The following is a 23685-nucleotide window of genomic DNA, read 5'->3' as shown; positions in this document are numbered from 1 at the left end:
AGGGAGGCAACCTAGTGACAGAGGATGTGGAAAAAGCTAATGTACTCAATGCTTTTTTTGCCTCTGTCTTCACAAACAAGGTCAGCTCCAAGACTACTGCCCTGGGCAGCACAGCATGGGGAGGAGGTCACTAGCCCTCTGTGGAGAACAAAGTGGTTCGGGACTATTTAGAAAATCTGGACGAGCACAAGTCCATGGGGCCAGGTGCACTGCATCCGAGAGTGCTAACGGAGTTGGTGGATGTGATTGCAAAGCCATTGGCCATTATCTTTGAAAATTCATGGCGATTGGGGGAGGTCCCGGACGACTGGAAAAAGGCTAATGTAGTGCCCATCTTTAAAAAAGGGAAAAAGGTGGATCTGGGGAATTACAAGCCAGTCAACCTCACCTCAGACCCTGGAAAAATCGTGTAGCAGGTTGTCAAGGAATTAATTCTGAAGCACTTAGAGGAGAGGAAAGTGATGAGGAACAGTCAGCACGGATTCACCAAGGGCAAGTCATGCTTGACTAATCTAATTGCCTTCTATGACGAGATAACTGGCTCTGTGGATGAGGGGAAAACAGTGGATGTGTTATTCCTTGACTTTAGCAAAGCTTGTGACATGGTCTCCCACAGTATTCTTGCCAGCAAGTTAAAGAAGTATGGGCTGGATGAATGGACTCTAAGGTGGATAGAAAGCTGGCTAGATTGTCCGGCTCAAAGGGTAGTGATCAATGGCTCCATGTCTAGTTGGCAGTCAGTGTCAAGCGGAGTGCCCCAAGGGTTGATCCTGGGGCCGGTTTTGTTCAATATCTTCATTAATGATCTGGAGGATGGGATTAATTGCACCCTCAGCAAGTTTCCAGATGACACTAAACTGGGAGGAGTGGTAGATACACTGGAGAGGAGGATGGGGAGGGATAGCTCAGTGGTTTGAGCATTGGCCTGTTAAACCCAGGGTTGTGAGTTCAATGCTTGAGGGGGCCATTTAGGGATCCAGGCAAAAATTGGGGTTTGGTCCTGCTTTGAGCAGGGGATTGGACTAGATGACCTCCTGAGGTCCCTTCCAACCCTGATATTCTATGATTAAGTGAGTCTTGAATTGCATCAGACAGTGCTACCAAATTCTTAACATGACCTCCTGCCCCGACCACCGATCTGTACACGTTCCACAAGATTGATCTCCTCATCTGTTGCTTTTTTCAAGGATGCCCCATCACAGAGATCTGCAGAGTGGGGACATGGGCATCAGTACACACTTTTGCAGAACGCTAAACAATCACTGGGGACTCCACCTCCGATGCCATCTTCGCCATCACAGTACTGTCATCTGTAACTGACCCGACTCTGAAGTCCCAGCCCTCCAAAAGGGGTACTGCTTGGGAGTCACCTAAAGTGGAGCACACATCGAGATCCTACTCGAAGAAGAAGTTACTCACCTTGTGCAGTAACGATGGTTCTTCAAGATGTGTCCCTCTGTGGGTGCTCCACAACCGCTCTCCTCCCTTTTAATTCAGAGTTCTCATTTATGACTCGGTGGTTGAGAAGGCATTGAGGATGATTAGCCTGTGCGCACTGGCTAGGCTCATGGCACAGTACAAGGAGAGATCGTGCATGTGCGGGCCCAATGGACACTGCTACTGAAGTTCTCCGATCAGCAGCGCAGGGATGTAGACACACCTATGGTGGACCACCCACAGGGGGACACATCTCGAAGAAGCATCGTTACTGCACAAGATGACTAACTTCTACTTCTGAAGATATTGATAGCACCTGAGAAACTCAACCCAGGTGAACAGTTAAATTGGATTTCGTAGAGTTGCCCTTGGGTAGAATGAATAACAGAAAATTTACAAAAAAACAAAAATACCTATCTAAAACTTATATATACCACAAAGTACCTGATATTGTCCTTCAATATCTGCTTGAAGACTATGTTTTCTATTAATCTATGAATGATATTGCAAAGCAGCTAAAGCCTGATCAAAGGAATAAATTGAAAATAGATTTGACTACAATGAATTGTGGGGGCAAGGAGGGACATTTGTTGCTGTTTAAGATACAACTTGACAGTGTAAACATTTCTTGCTAGCCATAAATAATTTTGTTTTTCATTTAGGGTTCCACAAAAATCAACACCTTCAACTGGTCTAAAGTCCGTAAATTAAGCTTCAAGAGAAAAAGGTTTCTTATCAAGCTCCACCCAGAAGTCCATGTAAGTCTAGTCATACCTATAGCCATGGCACTGTTTGAAAGAAGTCTTCTAAATGTTAGTAGAAATGCTTAAGTCTATAATTTTGTAAAGCAAGTGGATGTATCCTTTTGTAAAGCAAGTGGATTTTATCGTAAAGGATACTTTTTGGCTTCATCCTTCAGTTATTGTAGTAAAGGTCTCCCCCCACCTCCTTAATGTCCCTACTTTTCTCTTTTAAGGTTTTCCATTTCCTGTATCTGTCTTGGCCCTCATTAGACATAAGCAAGTGTATTTTAAAATATCAAATAGTAACAAGAGTTATGAGTAAATTATTCAGTATGTAATTCCTGTGTATTTTCTTTTTAATAGGAGTGTTGCTTATAGTACTTTTGCTTCAGATGTAAATTTGCCTACAGCTAAAACTAGTGTTTTGGGGCCTTGTGCTCCCTTTGCTGCATGGTGGGGAGAGAAACAAAAGTTTACAAAAGAGGTCTGTTTGGATTGGGTGATGAGGATGAGAGGCTGTTAGGCAGGCCTACCACCAACTGTGAAGTGCTGGCCAATCCTGTTTACAGTGACATGTGTTGTCAAATATGCAAGACTGAAGAAGGCATGGCCAGTCATAAGGGGTCAGAATTTCTGAGCAGACACTCTATACACCATGAGCCCAGAACTTTGGAGCTCAATTATGGGGCAAATTTCCACTTGGGAGCTAATGCTGCTTGTTTCAGCTTGCTGCTAGTTTTTTTCTGTGGCTTTAATGTACTTCTGAGTGTTATGTAGTATGTAGTTGTGGCAGCTGTGTGAGTCATGCCGCCCATTGCTGGAGTTAAGGGTATGAGAGGTTCATAAAAGAGCAGGCACTCCTGCAGCAGATGTTTGGAGATCTGTAGGGTTTGGGGCCAGAATTTGCTTCAGATTCCTGGGCTCCACATGGTTGCCAGATTACAGACTACACCTGCACGCCACTGCTAATCACATATGAAAGGGGAGAATGTGGCATGTTTACCCCAATTTACAGCCCCCTAAATTTTTGCAGTAAACCTTTTTCTTCTGTAGGTTTTTCATGGAAGGGAATGAACAGAAATATCCAAAACTGGAGACATGGTAGTAACGGGAGACTTTAACTACCCAGACATCTGTTTGAAAAGTAGTATGACAAAATACATTTCCAAAAAGTTCTTGGAACGTATTAGGGACAAATTCGTGTTTTAGAAAGTGGAGGAAGTAACCAGGGAAACAGTCATTTGAGACTTGATTCTGATCAACACGAAGGAATTAGTAGTGAATCTGAAAGTGGAAGACAGTATGCTTGAAAATGGTCATGAAATAATAGATTTCATGATCCTAAGAAAAGGAAGGAGTGAGAGCAGCAGAATAAGGACAATGGACTTCAAAAAAGCAGACTTTAACAAACTCAGAACTGGGAAGAAAATCTAAGGGATAAAGGAGTTCAGGATAGCTGGCAGTTTCTTAAGGAGACAATATTGAACTTACAACTGCAAACTATCCTGATGCAAAGGAAAGATAGGAAGACTACTAAGAGGCCAATATGGCTCTATCCGGAGCTCTTTAATGACCTGAAGGTCAAAAAGGAATCCTATAAAAAGTGAAAACATGGACAAATCGCTAAGGAGGAGCACCAAAGAATAACATGAACAAAATCAGGGACAAAATCAGAAAGACTTAGGCACAAAATGAGTTATACTTAGAAAGGAACATAAAAACCAATAAGAAGAGGTTCTTTAAACACATTAGAAGCAAGTGAAAGACTAAGCAAAGTGTAGGCCCTCTACTTAGTGGGGAAGGAGAGCTAATAACTGATGGCATCAATAAGGCTGAGTTGTTTAATATGTCTTTTGCTTCAGTCTTCACTAAAAAGGTTAATAGTGACCAGATACTCAAAACAATATTAATGACAAGGGGGAAGGAGTGGAAGCCAAAATAGGGAAAGGTTAAACAATATTCAGATAAGTTAGATGTATGTTGGCAGGGCCCAATGAAATTCATCCTAGGGTACTTAAGGAACTAGCTACAGCAATTTTGAACTGTTAGCAATTACCTTTTGAGAACTCAGGGTGTGGTCTCCGAGGACAGGAAAAAGGCCAACATAGTACCTATCTTAAAAAAGGGGAACAAAGACAACTTGGGAAATTATAGACTAGTCAGCCTAACTTTGAAACATAGAAAGATACTGGAACAAATTATTAAACAATCAAGTTGTAAGCACATAAAGGATAATAGTTATAAGGAATAGCCAGCATGGATTTGTCAAAAATAAATCATGCCAAGTCAACTTAATTTCTTCTTTGATGGGGTTACTGGCAGAGTGGATAGGAGCGAGTGGTATTATCTTGATTTTAGTAAAGATTTAGACATAGTCCCACATGAACAAACTAAAGAAATATGGCTAAAATAAATTACTGTAAGGTGGGTGAACAACTGGTTGAAAGACCATACTCAAAAAGTAGTTATCAATGGTTGGCTGTAAAACTAAGAGGATGTATTTGGTGGGGTCCCAGAGAGTCAGCCCTGGGTCTAGTAATATTCAGTATTTTTACTAATTACTTGGATAATGGGGTGGATGGTATACTTAAAAAATTTGTGGATGACACCACGCTGGGAGAAGATGCAAACACTTCGGGGGACAGGATTAGAATTCAAACTGACCTTGAAAAATTGGAGAATTGGTCTGAATTTAACAAGATGAAATTCAATAAGGATAAGACAAAGTACTGTAGTCATGGCATCTAGCAAGTACTTCACTTAAGAAGGAAAAATCAAATGCCACAACAGCAAAATGGGGACTAACTGGCTAAGTGGTAGTACTGCTAAAAAGGACCTGGGGTTATAGTGCATCACAAATTGAATATGCATGAACAATGTGATGTGGTTGCAAAAAAAAAAGGCTAATATTAATGTATTAAAAGGAGTGTTGTATGTAAGACATGGGAGGTCATTGTTCCACTCTACTTGGCTCTGGTGAGGCCTCACCTGGAGTATGGTGTCCAATTCTGGGCACCACACTAGGAAAGATGTGGACAAACTGAGAAGAGTCCAAAGGAAAGCACCCAAAATGATAAAAGTTTTAGAAAACCTGATCTTTGAGGAGAGGTTAAGAAAAGGCATGTTTTGAGAAAAGAAGACCAGGTGGGAGGGGGGACCTGAGAAGAGTATTCAAATATGCTAAAGACTGTGATCAGTTATTCGCCATGTACATTGAAGGTAGGACAAGAAGTAGTGGGCTTAATTTGCAACAAGAGGAATTTAGGTTAGGAATTAGGAAAAACTGTCTAACTATATGGGTAGTTAAGCTCTAGAATAGGTTTCCCAAGGAAGTTCGTGGAATCCCTGTCATTAAATCAATACCACATTTAGATGGAGTCTATGCAGTACACAGAATTACCATTGAATTAAAGTTATACTTAAATCTCATGATTTTAATATTGAAGCTTATGTCAAAAAGTTGTTTGCATATTTGATTTCAATAGACACAATTTTTTTCTGGTAAATTCATAGTATTTTAGAGTGTGTAGTTACAGAACAGTGCTGTCTGTGAGCCCAGTTACTATAATTTTATGGTAAGTGTGTTGAGGAATATAATTGCACCTGAGCGTTCTTTGAGTGCTTGCTCATGTCGATTCCATTCTAGGTTTGTGCACGCCCATGTGCACAGTTGTCAGAGACTTTTGCCTTAGCAGTATCTGTAGGGTCAGCTGTGGTGCCCCCTTGAGTGCTGTGCTCATGTGTCAGTATATCAGGCACTGCTGGCCCTATGCCCTCTCGGTTCCTTCTTACCGCCCATGGTGGTTGGTCAGAGCACCTCTCTCTCCCTTGCTTCGCAAGTGGTCAGTGGTTTTTCCTACTCTTCAAACCTCGTGTTCCAGCTGTAAATAGTTTGATATATTGTAGATTAGTTAGTAAGTAGCTGTTAAGTACTGTAGTTAGTTAGGGTCCAGATGGGGACTTTGCCCTAGGCAGGGCATGCCCCAGTCTCTGGGTTTTAAGCCCTGCTCTGACTGCAACAGGTCTATGCCTGTTAGTGTCCCGTGTGGTAGCTGTCTGAAGTGCCTGAGGGAATCCCACATTAAAGAAAAATATCACATCTGTAAGAACTTTCCTCCCAGGACATAGAAAGAACGTGACATTCACTTGAGGGCCCTCCTCACGGAGGCCACTCTTCATCCAGCCTCGGAGTCAGCCTGGCTGGACACAACACCCAGCACTTTGGCCTCGGTGAGTAGTGCTCCCCTAGCACCGGGCTTTCCCCGGCACTGGTCCCCTTTGCTGGTGCCAAGAAAAAGATCAAAAAGAGGGACCCGGCACTGAGCAAGTTGGACCAAGGAGCATTGGGCAAAGGCCAAGGCTTGAGCCATGTCCCTGAGACAACGTCCTTACCCCACTAAGGGATCCGCCACTGACTCCAGGGAGCAGTAGGGGACCTAGACTGATGGCTCAGTCAACACCTTATCAGCTCCTGGCACCCAGAGAACAAAGGACTCTTCCACCCCAGCCGGCACCATGTGCGGTGTTGGAGCCAGTGAAGGCTCCCTACGAGGGCAAGCCAGCCATTAAAGCCTCCCAGAAGGCGAGTGAGCACCACCAGTCTCTGGAGCCAAGGCAGAACCCTTTGTCGCCATGCCCTTAGTCTCTGCATCAGCCCAGGTCACCGGTTCACTGCTTCAGATTGCTGGTACCATGCTCCTGATCTCTGCCCTTGTGCTGGGCCTCACCAGAGGGAAGCGCCGGACGCCGTACAGACAGCTCTGGTCATCTTCGTGCCAACGGTCAGTGTCACCGAGACCTCAGGGATGCTCCCCAACAAGGCACCATTCCCTCTACTCCCAGCACTGGTCTGACTATTCGAGCCACTGGCCACACACAGAGACAGTTAGCTGCTAGTCTCAGGTGTTGATGGCCCCGCCCTGGTCACTGGAGGATTTCTATGGCATGGAGAGGGAGTTCAGCCCCTTGCCGAGACAGAACCATTGCGACTGGGCTCCGGACGTTGCATCCGCCTCAGAGATACCAACCTGGCAGCAGGGCCAGTGGGCAGTGCAATAGCCTTACTAGAATGCCTGGGGAATGCCAGTTATACCTATGCCCCTGTCTCACCAGTCATAGAATCATAGAATCATAGAATATCAGGGTTGGAAGGGACCCCTGAAGGTCATCTAGTCCAACCCCCTGCTCGAAGCAGGACCAATTCCCAGTTAAATCATCCCAGCCAGGGCTTTGTCAAGCCTGACCTTAAAAACCTCTAAGGAAGGAGATTCTACCACCTCCCTAGGTAACGCATTCCAGTGTTTCACCACCCTCATAGTGAAAAAGTTTTTCCTAATATCCAATCTAAACCTCCCCCACTGCAACTTGAGACCATGACTCCTCGTTCTGTCATCTGCTACCATTGAGAACAGTCTAGAGCCATCCTCTTTGGAACCCCCTTTCAGGTAGTTGAAAGCAGCTATCAGACCCCCCTCATTCTTCTCTTCTGCAGGCTAAACAATCCCAGCTCCCTCAGCCTCTCCTCATAAGTCATGTGTTCTAGACCCCTAATCATTTTTGTTGCCCTTCGCTGGACTCTCTCCAATTTATCCACATCCTTCTTGTAGTGTGGGGCCCAAAACTGGACACAGTACTCCAGATGAGGCCTCACCAATGTCGAATAGAGGGGAACGATCACGTCCCTCGATCTGCTCGCTATGCCCCTACTTATACATCCCAAAATGCCATTGGCCTTCTTGGCAACAAGGGCACACTGCTGACTCATATCCAAGCTTCTCGTCCACTGTCACCCCTAGGTCCTTTTCCGCAGAACTGCTGCGTAGCCATTCGGTCCCTAGTCTGTAGCGGTGCATTGGATTCTTCCATCCTAAGTGCAGGACCCTGCACTTATCCTTATTGAACCTCATCAGATTTCTTTTGGCCCAATCCTCCAATTTGTCTAGGTCCCTCTGTATCCTATCCCTCCCCTCCAGCGTATCTACCACTCCTCCCAGTTTAGTATCATCCGCAAATTTGCTGAGAGTGCAATCCACACCATCCTCCAGATCATTTATGAAGATATTGAACAAAACCGGCCCCAGGACCGACCCTTGGGGCACTCCACTTGATACCGGCTGCCAACTAGACATGGAGCCATTGATCACTACCCGTTGAGCCCGACAATCTAGCCAGCTTTCTACCCACCTTATAGTGCATTCATCCAGCCCATACTTCCTTAACTTGCTGACAAGAATACTGTGGGAGACCGTGTCAAAAGCTTTGCTAAAGTCAAGAAACAATACATCCACTGCTTTCCCTTCATCCACAGAACCAGTAATCTCATCATAAAAGGCGATTAGATTAGTCAGGCATGACCTTCCCTTGGTGAATCCATGCTGGCTGTTCCTGATCACTTTCCTCTCATGCAAGTACTTCAAGATTGATTCTTTGAGGACCTGCTCCATGATTTTTCCAGGGACTGAGGTGAGGCTGACTGGCCTCATCGGTTGCCGTGTCAGACAGATTCCAATAGACACTGGCGGCACCAGGCTTGGTGCAGGAAGCGCTGGAAGGCACTGAGATGGAGTGACAGGTACCCACCCGAGACCCCCTACCTGTGCAGGGGATGTTGCCCCGGGCCCTCCCCTGGTGGTTCAGTCATCATTGTCCTCTCCAGACAAGTTGGTGGTGGAACCCTCCCGTGCGAGCCCACTGGATGACTTTAAGGAGCACCAAGTCTTGCTCCAACGGGTGGCTGCTAACTTAGGCCTAGAGGCAGAAGAGATGACAGAGCAATCAGACACTTTGTTCAATGTGCTCTCTGCATCCACCGCTGCACGTGTTGTGCTCCTGGTGCCCAAAGGGATCCTGAACATTGCCAAAGCCCTCTGTCAAAGCCTGTTCTCCATCCCTCCCACTTCCAAGAGGTCCAAGAAAAAGTATTTTGTCCCTGCCAAGGTGTTTGAATACTTATATACCCACCTGCTCCCGGGGTCATTGGTTGTGTCAATGGCCAACAAAAAGGACAAGCAAGGACATGCTAGTTCCACTCCCAAAAATAAGGAGGCCAACAGACTGGACCTTTTTGGGAGGAAAATGTATTCCACGGCCAGTCTCCAATTCCAGGTCGCGAACCACCAGGTTCTTTTGGGTGTTATAATTTTAACCTGTGGGACTCCCTCCACAAGTTTAAAGACTCCTTGCCCCACGAGGTGGCCCAAGAGTTTGGGGCCCTTGTTGAGGAGTTACAGCAGCGGCTGAGTGTTCCCTCCAGATTGCCTGGGATGCGGATGATTCGGCAGCTGGGGTGGTCGCCTTGGTGGTGGTCATGAGGCGCAGTTTCTGTCTTTAGACCGCCAGCTTTTTCCAGGAGTTGCAGTCCTCCATAAAAGATCTCCTGTTGGATGAAGTTGGGCTGTTTTCGGAACAGATGAACTCGAGGCTGCGTGGTCTGAAGGACGCTCGGGCCACCCTCCACTCCCTGGCGCTGGATACGCCTCAGTCAGCGAGGAAGCAATTCTGGCTGACCCCGCCGCCAAGGCCTTGGTAGCCTCAGCAGGGATCTGTGAGGAGAAGGGACACTGGGTTTAGTCGCTGCTGCCTTTCCTCCTCCCGTTCACCTGTGCAACCTGACCCAGCGAAACACCATGGCGGCCAGAAACGGTCATATTGAGGGTTCACTCGAGAGCGATGCCCCAGTCACCTCCTGGCGCCCGCCTTATCTTTTCCTCAGCCATCTCCGTCCCTACTGTTTGGCCTGGTCGAGAGTCACCTTGGACCGTTGGGTGCTAGAAATTGTGTCGCTGTGCTACATCCTTCAGTTTTTGGCTATCCCCTCTTCCCCATCCCTCTTCAGGGACCCTTCTCATGAGCAATTCCTCATTCAGGAGGTGGACAACCTCCTACAACTGGGGGGTGGTGGAGGAGGTCCCTCAGGAAATGAGGGGGAAAGGTTTCTACTCTTGCTATTTCCTGATCCCAAAAGTAAACAAGGGCCTACGACCCATTCTGGACCTGTGACGGCTCAACAAGTATCTCACGAATTTGAAGTTTTGCATGGTATCCTTGGACTCCCTCATCCCCTCCCTGGATCTGGGAGACTGGTCTCTCTACTTGAAAGATACTTATTTCCATATCTCTATCTTCCAAGGACAGAGATAATTCCCTCGTTTTATGGTGGGTCAGCACCATTTCCAGTCCATGGTGCTTCCCTTTGGCCTCTCCTCGGCCTTGTGGGTCTTTACAAAACGTATGGCCCCAGTAGCTGCTTACCTGAGGCATCGGAGGGTCCAGGTCTGTCCTTATCTCAACAATTGGCTCATCAAGGGCAGATTGCAGGATTAAGTGCAGAGCAGCCTCGATCTGGTGTGGCACCTGGGCCTGTTAGTGAACAAAAAGTAATGGACCCTTGTACCAGTGCAATGGGTAGAGTTCATCGGGCAGTCCTTGATTCCACACAGGCCAGGGCATTCCTTCCAGAGGCCCGTTTCTGAGCCATGTCGGATATAATCTCCCATGTGAGGGGCACCTGCTCACCACTGCCTGCACTTGCCTAAGGTTGCTATGCCACATGGCTGCTTGTACTCACATGGTCCATCATGCCCAGCTTCACCTCCGGCTGCTGCAGGCATAGTTGACGTCGGTCTACATCCTCAGCAGGCATGACTTGGACCTGGTAGTCAAGATGCTCGACCACATCCGGTCATCACTGGTGTGGTGGTTGGACCCCAAATTGGTGTTGCAGGGAGTCCCCTTCATGGCCCCACCCCAGTCGCTAACTCTGATGTCTGATGCCTCGGACCTGGGCTGGGGAGCCAACTTGGGTGAGCTCAGTACACCGGGCCATTGGTCAGAAGTCGATGCTTCCTCCACATAAATGTCAGGAGGTCAGGGCAGTCTTTTCGGTCCCAGTTACAAGACCTGCCAGTCTTTTCATAGATTCATAGATTCATAGATATTTAGGTCAGAAGGGACCATTATGATCATCTAGTCTGACCTCCTGCACAACGCAGGCCACAGAATTTCACCCACCACTCCTACAAAAAAAAACCTCACACCTATATCTGTGCTATTGAAGTCCTCAAATTGTAGTTTAAAGACCTCAAGGAGCAGAGAATCCTCCAGCAAGTGACCCGTGCCCCATGCTACAGAGGAAGGCGAAAAACCTCCAGGGCCTCTTCCAATCTGCCCTGGAGGAAAATTCCTTCCCGACCCCAAATATGGCGATCAGCTAAACCCTGAGCATATGGGCAAGATTCATCAGCCAGATACTACAGAAAATTCTTTCCCAGAAAATTCTTTCCCAGGTAACTTGGATCTTACCCCATCTAAAACCCATCACAGGCCATTGGGCCTATTTACCATGAATATTTAATTACCAAAACCATGTTATCCCATCATACCATCTCCTCCATAAACTTATCGAGTTTAATCTTAAAGCAAGATAGATCTTTTGCCCCCACTACTTCCCTCGGAAGGCTATTCCAAAACTTCACTCCTCTGATGGTTAGAAACCTTCGTCTAATTTCTAATCTAAATTTCCTAGTGGCCAGTTTATATCCATTTGTTCTTGTGTCCACATTGGTACTGAGTTTAAATAATTCCTCTCCCTCTCTGGTATTTATCCCTCTGATATATTTATAGAGAGCAATCATATCTCCCCTCAGCCTTCTTTTAGTTAGGCTAAACAAGCCAAGCTCCCTGAGTCTCCTTTCATAAGACAAGTTTTCCATTCCTCGGATCATCCTAGTAGCCCTTCTCTGTACCTGTTCCAGTTTGAATTCATCCTTCTTAAACATGGGAGACCAGAACTGCACACAGTACTCCAGGTGAGGTCTCACCAGTGCCTTATATAACGGTACTAAAACCTCCTTATCCCTACTGGAAATACCTCTCCTGATGCATCCCAAGACGACATTAGCTTTTTTCACAGCCATATCACATTGGCAGCTCATAGTCATCCTATGATCAACCAATACTCCAAGGTCCTTTTCCTCCTCTGTTACTTCTAGTTGATGCGTCCCTAGCTTATAACTAAAATTCTTGTTATTAATCCCTAAATGCATGACCTTACACTTCTCACTATTAAATTTCATCCTATTCCTATTACTCCAGTTTACAAGGTCATCCAGATCCTCCTGTAGGGTATCCCTGTCCTTCTCTAAATTAGCAATACCTCCCAGCTTTGTATCATCTGCAAACTTTAGTAGCACACTCCCACTTTTTGTGCCCAGGTCAGTAATAAAAAGATTAAATAAGATTGGTCCCAAAACCGATCCCTGAGGAACTCCACTGGTAACCTCCCTCCAACTTGACAGTTCACCTTTCAGTAGGACCCGTTGTAGTCTCCCCTTTAACCAATTCCCTATCCACCTTTCAATATTCCTATTGATGCCCATCTTATCCAATTTAACTAATAATTCCCCATGTGGCACCGTATCAAACGCCTTACTAAAATCTAAGTAAATTAGATCCACTGCGTTTCCTTTATCTAAAAAATCTGTTACTTTCTCAAAGAAGGAGATCAGGTTGGTTTGGCACGATCTACCTTTTGTAAAACCATGTTGTATTTTGTCCCATTTACCATTGACTTCAATGTCCTTAACTACCTTCTCCTTCAAAATTTTTTCCAAGACCTTGCATACTACAGATGTCAAACTAACAGGCCTATAGTTACTTAGATCACTTTTTTTCCCTTTCTTAAAAATAGGAACTATGTTAGCAATCCTCCAATCATACGGTACAACCCCTGAGTTTACAGATTCATTAAAAATTCTTGCTAATGGGCTTGCAATTTCTTGTGCCAATTCTTTTAATATTCTTGGATGAAGATTATCTGGGCCCCCCGATTTAGTCCCATTAAGCTGTTTGAGTTTCGCTTCTACCTCAGATATGGTGATGTCTACCTCCATATCCTCATTCCCATTTATCATGCTACCATTATCCCTAAGATCCTCTTTAGTCTTATTAAAGACTGAGGCAAAGTATTTGTTTAGATATTGGGCCATGCCTAGATTATCCTTGACCTCCACTCCATCCTCAGTTTTTAGCGGTCCCACTTCTTCTTTCTTTGTTTTCTTCCTATTTATATGACTATAGAACCTTTTACTATTGGTTTTAATTCCCTTTGCAAGGTCCAACTCTACTTGACTTTTCAGTCCCAGTTACAAGACAAAGTGGTTCAAGTCCTGCTGGACAATATCGCCCCAATGTTACATATCAACAAGCAAGGCAGAGCCAGGTTGTCAGCCCTCTGCCAGGAAGCCTTCTGGCTCTGGGACTTCTGTGTGCAGCATGCCATTCATCTTGTGGCAGCACACCTCCCAGGAACCAGAAAAGTATCGGCAGATCACCTTAGCAGAACTTTCTCGTCTCGCTATGAGTGGTCACTCCAGCCTGATGTGATCTACTAGAACTTCTGAAAGTAGGGGTCTCCCTCAGTGGATTTGTTCACAACGTGTCAGAACAGGAAGCGTCTGTTACAGGTTCTGCTCGTTTCAGGGGCTCAACAGGTGCTCCTTGCCAGACGCCTTCTTACTTCCATGGATGAGGGCCTCTGATGTACGCTTTCCTGCTGGTGCTGTTGTTTCACAGAGTCCTCATTAAGATCAAGCAGAACAAGGCCAAGGTTATCCTGATAGCCCTGGCTTGGCCTCGCCAGCACCGGTTCAGCTGATGGACCTGCCTGTGACAACCCCGATGCAGTTGCCAGATCTTCTGTTGCAGAATCACAGCCGGCTCCTGCACCTGAATCTGGCAGCGCTGCACTTCACAGTTTGGTTGCTCCGTGGTTAACTACTGAAGAGCAGGAGTGCTCGGCCCGAGTCCAGCAGGTCCTACTGGGTAGTAGAAAGCCCTCCACTAGAGTGATCTGTCTTGCTAAATGGAAACGATTCACGTGCTGGGCCTCGGCCCAAGAGGTTAGGCCTGAGCAGCCCTTGCTGCAGTTAATCTTGGACTACCTTATGTACCTGAAGCTCCAGGGTTTGTTCCTTTCATCAGTTAAGGTCCACTTGGCCGCTATATCAGCCTTTCACCCTCCATTCCAGGGCAGGTCTGTCTTCACTCATAACCTGACGGTCCGGTTCTTAAAAGGTCTGGAGTGGCTCTACCGCCAAGTCTGGGACCCAGTCCCTCCATGAGACCTGAATCTGGTGCTCGCGTGGCTCATGAAAGCCCGCTTTGACCCCTTTGCACCCTGTTCCCTTCTTGTAATCATGCTTTAGTGGGTCACAACTGAGGATGCCAAATTCAGGACGAACTGCTGAGAAATAGGGCAAACACAACCCAAAACTGGTGGTTATTCTTTTATAAGCTATACCAAACCAGCCACAAAAGTAAACTCCTGTTTCACCACACTGGCTAACAAAAAACCATAAAGGCAGTTTCCTCAGGCATTCCAGTTCTTATATCACCACCAAAAACACTGGATTCAGAGATGAATGGTTCTTTATAACCAGTCTCATCAAATAATAGGTTCTTCTGATCCCAAAGGACCAGCCACACACCCAGATCAATATATAACTTAGATCTTATCCAAAAATCGCACTGATGCCAATCCCTTAGTATCTAAGATCTAAAGGTTTATTTATAAAAAGAAAGAAAGAAAGGTGAGAGTTAAAATTGGTTAAAGGAATCAGTTACATACAATAATGGCAAAGTTCTTGGTTCAGTGATGGAATAAACTGCTGGCTTAGGTCAAGTCTCTAGAATACATCCACAGCTTGGATGGATCATTCAGTCCTTTGTTCAGAACTTCAGTTTGTAGCAAAGTTCCTCCAGAGGTAAGTAGCAGGATTGAAGACCAAATAGAGGTGTTTCCAGGGCCTTTTATAGCATTTGCCATGTGGAGGGCATCCCATTGTTCTTACTGTGGAAAATTACAGTAACAAGATGGAGTTTGGAGTCACATGGGCAAGTCACATATTCTCTCAGTCATTGCAAGAAACCATTACCTACACTCCAGAGAGCATGTTTACATGACAGTCCACTCAGTGTAGGTGGTCCATTGTCAACCAAGTGTTTCTTGATGAGCCACTTAATTTGAATAGGCCCTCCAAGATGTGCAGGGCGTTATCTTGTGGGCGTTTCCCCAGGAGCAAACATTTGAAATCCAAGTATAGAGCCAATACTTATAAATTCACATACAAAAATGATACATGCTACAGATTGCATAACCATAACCAGCAAATCATAACCTTTTCATAGACATCTCACTCGACCTGTATCCTTTTAGATCCTTGTGTGAGCAATGCACTGTAGTGATAGTATTAAAATACTTACATTCTATTTTATATTTAATTACATTTCCTGTATAAACTTGAATGTGATGCTTAGATAAAAAGCTGTTCTTCTTTGAGTAGATGCAACTGTGTATTCTCCCCGCCTTAAATCATGACTGTTTGATGTTCTGGACTTGCAGGATACTTATTTCCACGTAGCGATCCTCCCGAGCCACAGGAAGTTCCTCAGATTTATTGCGGCTGGCTGGCACTACCAGTACATTGTGCAACTTTTTGGCCAGTCTTCCACTCTACAGATTTATATCAAGTGCATGATTGTGGTAGCAGTGTACCTCAGGAACAGGGGAATTCATATCTTTCCATATTTAGATGGTGGGTTATTGAAGGGCAAGTCCAGAGAGAGAGTCCTCTGTCACATTCATGTCACACTATACCTACTCAGTCATCTAGGTCTCATCCTAAACAGCGGAAAGTCAACACTGATTCCAACTCAAAGAGTCAAGTTTATTAGGGCCCTGATAGACTCTACATGTTTGAGACTGTTTCTGCCAACCAAGTGATTACAAGCAATTTGCCACCCATGTCTGGCGCTTCAGTCTCAACCCTCACCCCCAGCCTGAGTATGTCTGAGATTGCTAGGCCATATGGTTTCATGCACACAGGTAGTCCAACATTCCAGATTGAGCCTATGTCCTCTTCAGATGTGGCTGAGGTCAGTCAATCAACCGAGTTATCATCCCTTGGACAGACTGGTCTGACTTCCTCTGCCAGTACTGGACTCCTTATGATAGTGGACAGTTCAAGACAATGTGTGCCAGGGTGTTCCCTTCGCTTGGTCTCCACCAACCGGGACTTTTGTCATTGATGCCTGCTTAATAGGAGCACATCTGGGGTTGCTGAAAGTTCAAAGCCTGTGGTCAGAACAGGAAACCTCTGTGCATATAAATGTTCTGGAACTTTGTGGCATCTACAATGCCTGTCAGGCCCTTTGAGATCACATCAGGGACTTGGCAGCACACATCCTTACCGACTATACCACCGTGATATATTATGTGAACAGACAGGAGGGACTTGGCAATCTTCAGGGTGCTGTTTCAGTAGGCGATCAGGCTCTGACAGTTTTGCACTGGGGAAAACTTTACCCTCCTGGCCGATTCTCTTACCTGGGATCCAGAATCACCTGGTGGATCACCTCAGGAGAAATTTCTCTTTGAATCAGAAATAGTCCGTGAAGCCCAGCATCCTGCAGTCCATTTTTTTAAGTTTGGGCATCCCACCAATCAAACTGCTTGCCATTAGAGATGACAAGAAATGTCAGCTCTTTTAATCCCAGGGGTGGGGTCTCAGTCTGGGCTCCTTCCCTGATGCTTTTCACCTGAGCTGGGAATTGGCACTTTTGTACGCTTTTCTTCCAATTCTGATCATTGTGCAGGTCATTCTCAAGCTGAAGTTGGACCATGCCAAGCTTATTCTCATTGCTTCAGCATGGCCGAGGCAATGTTGTTGGTTCTCTGATCTCTTCATATTAATGATTTGCCTTCTTGTATCTGTTCCTTTTCATTCCGACCTCCTGACTTAGCATCATGGTTGGGTTTTGCATTCAGCACTCAGTTTCCTGTATCTCACAGCATGGATACTGCATGGTTAGATGAGGAGGAGGAATTATGTTTGGAGATGGTGTTGGCAAGTCTTGCTCAATAGTAGGGAGCCCTCCACCAAAGTGATCTGTTTGTCACAATGGAATCAGTTCTGGATTTGGTCATTAGCCTGTGGAGTTCGTCTGAAGTTGTCTTGTATCCATAGCATTTTGGAGTACCTGTTACACCTTCAGTCTTCTGGTCTTGCATTTAGTTCATTGAAAGTCCACCTGGCAATGACTTAGGGTCTCATCTGTCCATCCACGGAAAAGTTGATGGTTTCAAACTCCATGGCAGTGAGGTTCTTGAAAGGAGTCACTTGTCTCTACACGTTGGTTAAAGAGCAAATTTCTTTGTGAGACCTTAATACTGTCTTAGCTACTCCTTTGGGGCCTCCATTCGAGCCTCTAGTAACTTCTTCTTTCTCCCTTCTGTGTCAGAAAACTGCTTTCCATGTGTTGATAACATCCACCAGGAGGGTGGGTGAGTTGTAGGTTTTGATGGTGGATCCCCATTACACTCAATTTTCTAAAGATAGGGTATGGCCGCAGCGTTACTTTATGTGTTTATCCAGAGTTGTTTCCCAGTTTCACCTGAACCAAGCTTTATTTATATTTACCAGTGTTCTTCCCTAAGCAGCATTCACCCCCAGAGGAACATCATCGTCACACACTGGACATCAACCAATGTTTAGCTTTTTCTCAATAGGAGAAAATAGGACTGAATCTCAGTAGGACCAAACGTTTCTGCTCCTTATCTTGTTTGTTTATTTCATATGCAGACCAAATTAAGCATTAAGCAGTCTGTTCAGAGATGATCTCCAGGTGGATCTTCCTGTATATGCTGCCTCAAAGGGTACATACTCATTCCACAACAGGCTAGGCAACATTGATGGCATTTCTAAGTGACATTCCTATATTGGACGTTTGCAGGGCTGCCACTTGGTCATCTGTGCATACTGTCATAAACCACTATGCCATTACTGCTGCATCCAGATCAGATGCAAACTTTCGGAAGGCAATCCTGTAGTCCTTGTTTAAATAGACTGCAACCTCTCTCCTCCTATGAGTACTACTTGTGAGTCACCTAAGTAGAAAACATGGCTGCATCTACTCAAAGAAGAAAAAATTGTAACCTACTTGTAACTTTTTTGAGATGTGATGCAGACGTGTATTCCACAACTCACCCTCCACCCCATTGCGTCAGAGTCTGTACTTCTGACCTTTGGTACAGAGCCACTGAGGGAGTTCAGGGTGGCGCTGCCCTTGGTGTGGGGCTTGGGCTGCAGGGCATGAGCGCCTCTCCTACAGGTACTTCTAGGCAAAGTTTTCTGGCTCCAGTGTGCTGAGCGCACACTGCCTAAATTGAATACACGTCTGCATTGCATCTTGAAGAACAACAATTACAGATAGAAAAGGAGTACTTGTGGCACCTTAGAGACTAACACATTTATTTGAGCATAAGCTTTCGTGAGCTACAGCTTACTTCATTGGATGCGTGTAGTGGAAAGTACAGTGAGGTGATTTTATATACACAGAGAACATGAAACAATGGGTGTTACCATACACTCTGTAACAAGAGTGATCAGGTAAGGTGAGCTATTACTAGCAGGAGAGTGGGGGTGGGAGGAAACCTTTTGTAGTTATGATCAAGGTGGGCCATTTCCAGCAGTTGACAAGAACATGTGAGGAACAGTGGGGAAATAGTTTTACTTTGTGTAATGACACATCCACTCCCAGTCTTTATTCAAGCCTAAGTTAATTGTATCCAGTTTTCAAATTAATTCCAATTCAGCAGTCTCTTGTTGGAGTCTGTTTTTGAAGTTTTTTTGTTGAAGAATTGCCACTTTTAGGTCTGTAGTAGAGTGACCAAAGAGACTGAAGTGTTCTCCGACTGGTTTTTGAATGTAATAATTCTTGACGTCTGACTTGTGTCCATTTATTCTTTTACGTAGTGATTAGGCCCTATGATCACATCAGCCACACTATTAGAGGCTCGTTCACCTGCACATCTACCAAAGTGATATATGCCATCATGTGCCAGCAGTGCCCCTCTGCCATGTACATTGGCCAGACTGGTCAGTCCCATTGTTTCATGTTCTCTGTGTATATAAAATCTCCCCACTGTATTTTCCACTACATGCATCCAATGAAGTGAGCTGTAGCTCACGAAAGCTTATGCTCAAATAAATTTGTTAGTCTCTAAGGTGCCGCAAGTACTCCTTTTCTTTTTACAGTTACAGACTAACACGGCCGCTACTCTGAAACCAGTTACAGATAGATAACCATCTCAATTCAGATAAAAATATAGTGATCCTGAAAGACCTAGGGAAACAAATAGAAGATATGGCAGAGGCGATATCATTAGCACTTTCAGTTGAGGCAGTTTGTCTGCCTTATGTGACTCAGGTTCACAACATAAGATGCTTATTAGATTTTCATCTGTTTCTGAATGTCCATATAGCAGTAGTGGCCAAGAGTGCATATTTTGTTTTCTGTGCTTGGCCATGAGATTGTGGCACTTTCCTTTTGACAGGTTTCAGAGTAGCAGCCATGTTAGTCTGTATCTGCAAAAAGAACAAGAGTACTTGTGGCACCTTAGAGACTAAAAGAAAAGGAGTACTTGTGGCACCTTAGAGACTAACCAATTTATTTGAGCATGAGCTTTCGTGAGCTACAGCTCACTTCATCAGATGTATACCGTGGAAACTGCAGTTTCCACGGTATACATCTGATGAAGTGAGCTGTAGCTCACGAAAGCTCATGCTCAAATAAATTGGTTAGTCTCTAAGGTGCCACAAGTACTCCTTTTCTTTTTGCGAATACAGACTAACACGGCTGTTACTCTGAAACCTGTCATTACTTAGAGACTAACAAATTTATTAGAGCATAAGCTTTTGTGGGCTACAGCCCACTTCATCGGATGCATAGAATGGAACATATATATATACACACACACACACACATACAGATAAGTTGTAAGTTAAGATACAAACTGTGAAAGGCTAATTAGTTAAGATGAGCTATTATCAGCAGGAGAAAAAAACTTTTGTAGTGATAATCAAGATGGCCCATTTAGACAGGTGACAAAAAGGTGTGAGGATACTTAACATAGGGAAATAGAGTCAATGTGTAATGACCCAGCCACTCCCAGTCTCTATTCAAGCCAAGTTAATGGTATCTAGTTTGCATATTAATTCAAGCTCAGCAGTTTCTTGGTGGTGTCTGTTTTTGAAGTTTTTCTGATGCAAAATTGCCACCTTTAAATCTTTTACTGAGTGGCCAGAGAGGTTGAAGTGTTCTCCTACCGGTTTTTGAATGTTATGATTTCTGATGTCAGATTTGTGTCCATTTATTCTTTTGTGTAGAGACTGTCCGGTTTGGCCAATGTACATGGCAGAGGGGCATTGCTGGCACATGATGGCATATATCACATTGGTAGATGGGCAGGTGAACCAGCCCCTGATGGCATGGCTAATGTGATTAGGTACTATGATGGTGTCACATGAATAAATATGAGGACAGAGTTAGCATCGGGCTTTGTTGCAAGGGTAGGTTTCTGGGTTAGTGTTTTTTTTGTGTGGTGTGTGGTTGCTGGTGAGTATTTGCTTCAGGTTGGGGGGCTGTCTGTAAGCGAGGACTGGTCTGTCTCCCAAAATCTGTGAGAGTGAGGGATCATTTTTCAGGATAGGTTGTAAATCTTTGATGATGTGCCGGAGAGGTTTTAGTTGGGGGCTGAAGGTGACAGCTAGAGGCGTTCTGTTATTTTCTTTGTTTGGCCTGTCCTGTAGTAGGTGACTTCTGGATACTCTTCTGGCTCTATCATTCTGTTTTTTCACTTCATCAGGTGGGTATTGTAGTTGTAAGAACACTTGATAGAGATCTTGTAGGTGTTTGTCTCTGTCTGAGGGATTGGAGCAAATGCGGTTGTATCTTAGAGCTTGTGTGTAGACAGTGGATCGTGTGGTGTGTCCTGGATGGAAGCTGGAGGCATGTAGGTAAGTATAGCGGTCAGTAGGTTTCTGGTACAGGGTGGTGTTTATGTGACCATCGCTTATTAGCACAGTAGTGTCCAGGAAATGGACCGCTTGTGTGGATTGGTCTATTAATATGCAAACTAGATACTATTAAGTTGGGTTTGAATAGAGACTGGGAGTGGCTGGGTCATTACACATATTGAATCTATTTCCTTAAATTAAGTATCCTTACACCTTCTTGTCAACTGTCTAAATGGGCCATCTTGATTATCACTGCAAAAGTCTTTTTTTCTCCTGCTGACAATAGCTCATCTTAACTAATTAGATTCTCACAGTTTGTATGGTAACTTCCAACTTATCTGTGTGTGTGTGTGTGTGTGTGTGTGTGTATATATATATCTTACTGTATGTTCCATTCTATGCATCCGATGAAGTGAGCTGTAGCCCACGAAAGATTATGCTCTAATAAATTTGTTAGTCTCTAAGGTGCCACAAGTACTCCTGTTCTTTTTTCTTTTGAATGCAGATGAATTCATGGTTAAGGCTACTATTTAGTCATGGATATTTTTAGTAAAAGTCATGGACAGGTCCCGGGCAATAAACAAAATGTCACAGCCAGTGACCTGTCCATGACTTTTACTAAAAATACCCCTAACTAAATCTTAGGTGCTGGGGAAGTGGAGCGCTCCAGTGGACGCTGCTGCTCCTAGGGTGGGGGGAACCCGGGGCCTGCTGCTGCTGCTGGGCAGGGGGGCGGCCTGGGCCCCCGCCGCTGCTGGAGGAGGGGCTGCACGGGCTGCCCTGGGGTCAGCTGCATCAGCTGCTGCAGCTGCAGAGGTCATGGTGGTCCTGGAAAGTCACGGAATCTGTGACTTCTGTGACCTCCATGAAAGGCTCACAGCTTTACTCATGATTATTCATGCCTTTGTCACTTCAAGATTAGATTACTATAATATGCTGTACATGGGACTATATTTTAAGATTACTTAGAAACTTCACTTGGTGCGGAATGCCTGCTTGCTAAGTAGTGCTTATCAGAGAGAGTTCATCATACCTGTGCCATCCAATCTGCACCAGCTTATGGCTTGTTTCCAGGTGTAATTGATGATGTTGGTTTTAATGTACATTATCCCTATATAGTTGGCGGCTGTGGGTACCTCTGAAGCCACTTAACTCCTCATGTGATACTATGCCAATTGAGATAAGCTAAGACTCTTAAAAGTATGACACCCCCCCCACCCCCCAGTGTTCAATGGAAGGGGGCTGGTTGGAAGAGTTTTTTCAGTGAGATATCCTCTACTTTGGATTTGCTTTCCCGCAAATTTGCATCATCAGTTACAAAACCTAGACATCTGTTTTTATCTTTGGTGGATTTTTTTAAGTGCAGCCAAGTCTATTAGTAGTTCTTAAGTTCAAACAGTTAAATGAAAGAAGAAATCTAACAAACCCCAGGAAGTAAGATAACCATTAGCACTTTTAGGAAAACATATTTTAAAATAAGCCTTGTGATTAAATATCTTCATTATTTCTTTCAGACACATTACTAATTTAACAATCCACTTTTACTAATATGATCTATATTTAACATAATTTTAAAAGTTTTTATCAAGTTTATTTTAAAGCACTTTTGCATTTTTCTAAAGCATGAATAAAAACATTTTAGGATGTTTCAGATTGCACATTTTAAAACTACATTCAAAACTTTACCAAATGCCCCAAGGGCTTACTAAAATAAAGATTTTTATATGTGACATGGCTCAGACCACATGGAAACAAAAATATTGCAGCCCATTGCAATTCAGTATCTGTGCCATCTGTGGTGGAGTGTACATGCTATTTTCTTGCCTTTCTTCAGTGTTCTTGTGTGTGTTACTTGAGTGTCTGTTTTGCTCCTAGGGTCCATATCAGGATACGCTGGAGTTTCTGTTTGGCAGTAGGGATGAGTGTAAAAACTTCTGGAAAATCTGTGTGGAATATCACACTTTCTTCAGGTTGTTTGATCAACCAAAACCAAAGGCTAAAGCAGTCTTCTTCAGCAGAGGGTCTTCATTCAGATACAGGTATGACATAGCATAACTCAGCATATTTATAGCACAACCTTTTATAGTTAGGAAATTAAATCATGATGAAAAAGTGCTTTAAAGTAATTCACTGAAGTTAAAAGTTTCAGAATCTGTTCCTGATGCATAACCATTCTTTGTTCCAAACCTGGACATTTTTATCTACTCCTTCTGTGATGATTTTTATAATATTTGTACTTTGCATGGGTTCACAGCGGACGAACACAGAAACAGCTGGTGGATTATGTTAAAGACAGTGGGATGAAGAAAACTCCCTATGAAAGGTAAAACCCATGATTTTTAAAATGTGACATGAATTTGAGACTCTTGGAGCCCCTAGGTTGATATCCTAAATCTCACTTTTAATGAAATTACTGCTTTGAGACATTTCTTTTTTTAATTATACAATTCTAAGGAACAGAGGCACAGAGAGGCTAAGTGACTTGCCCAAAGTCACACAGGAAGTCTGTGGCAGAGCAGGGACTTGAAATTGTATTCTGCCTTTGATTTATTTTTTGAATCTCTCTCTCTCTCTCAAATGTGCACACACACTCTAGCTACTAGTAGGAAATGTTTCAAGGAGATGTCATCCTTCCTTTCAGTCCATGTGGT

General features: G+C 44.4%; 1 protein-coding gene across 19 annotated transcripts in view; it reads left to right on the top strand.

Moving 5' to 3' along the window:
* Positions 1 to 23685, top strand: part of FARP2 (FERM, ARH/RhoGEF and pleckstrin domain protein 2) — a 235941-nt gene that overhangs the window by 136588 nt on the left and 75668 nt on the right. For all 19 annotated transcript variants that reach the window (XR_013347034.1, XR_013347033.1, XR_013347035.1 and 16 more), the window contains 3 exons: positions 2100 to 2195; positions 22910 to 23073; positions 23289 to 23357. Coding sequence is in view for 13 of the 19 variants with exons in the window: in XM_077825588.1 (XP_077681714.1) it covers positions 2100 to 2195; positions 22910 to 23073; positions 23289 to 23357 (329 nt within the window). In the remaining 6 variants the exon portion in view is untranslated. The remainder of the gene's footprint in view (positions 1 to 2099; positions 2196 to 22909; positions 23074 to 23288; positions 23358 to 23685) is intronic.

The sequence above is a fragment of the Eretmochelys imbricata genome, chromosome 9 (assembly GCF_965152235.1).
Source record: "Eretmochelys imbricata isolate rEreImb1 chromosome 9, rEreImb1.hap1, whole genome shotgun sequence".
Classification (NCBI taxonomy): domain Eukaryota; kingdom Metazoa; phylum Chordata; order Testudines; family Cheloniidae; genus Eretmochelys; species Eretmochelys imbricata.
Note: the sequence above shows the minus strand (reverse complement) of the source record. Positions and strands in the feature narration are given on the sequence as shown.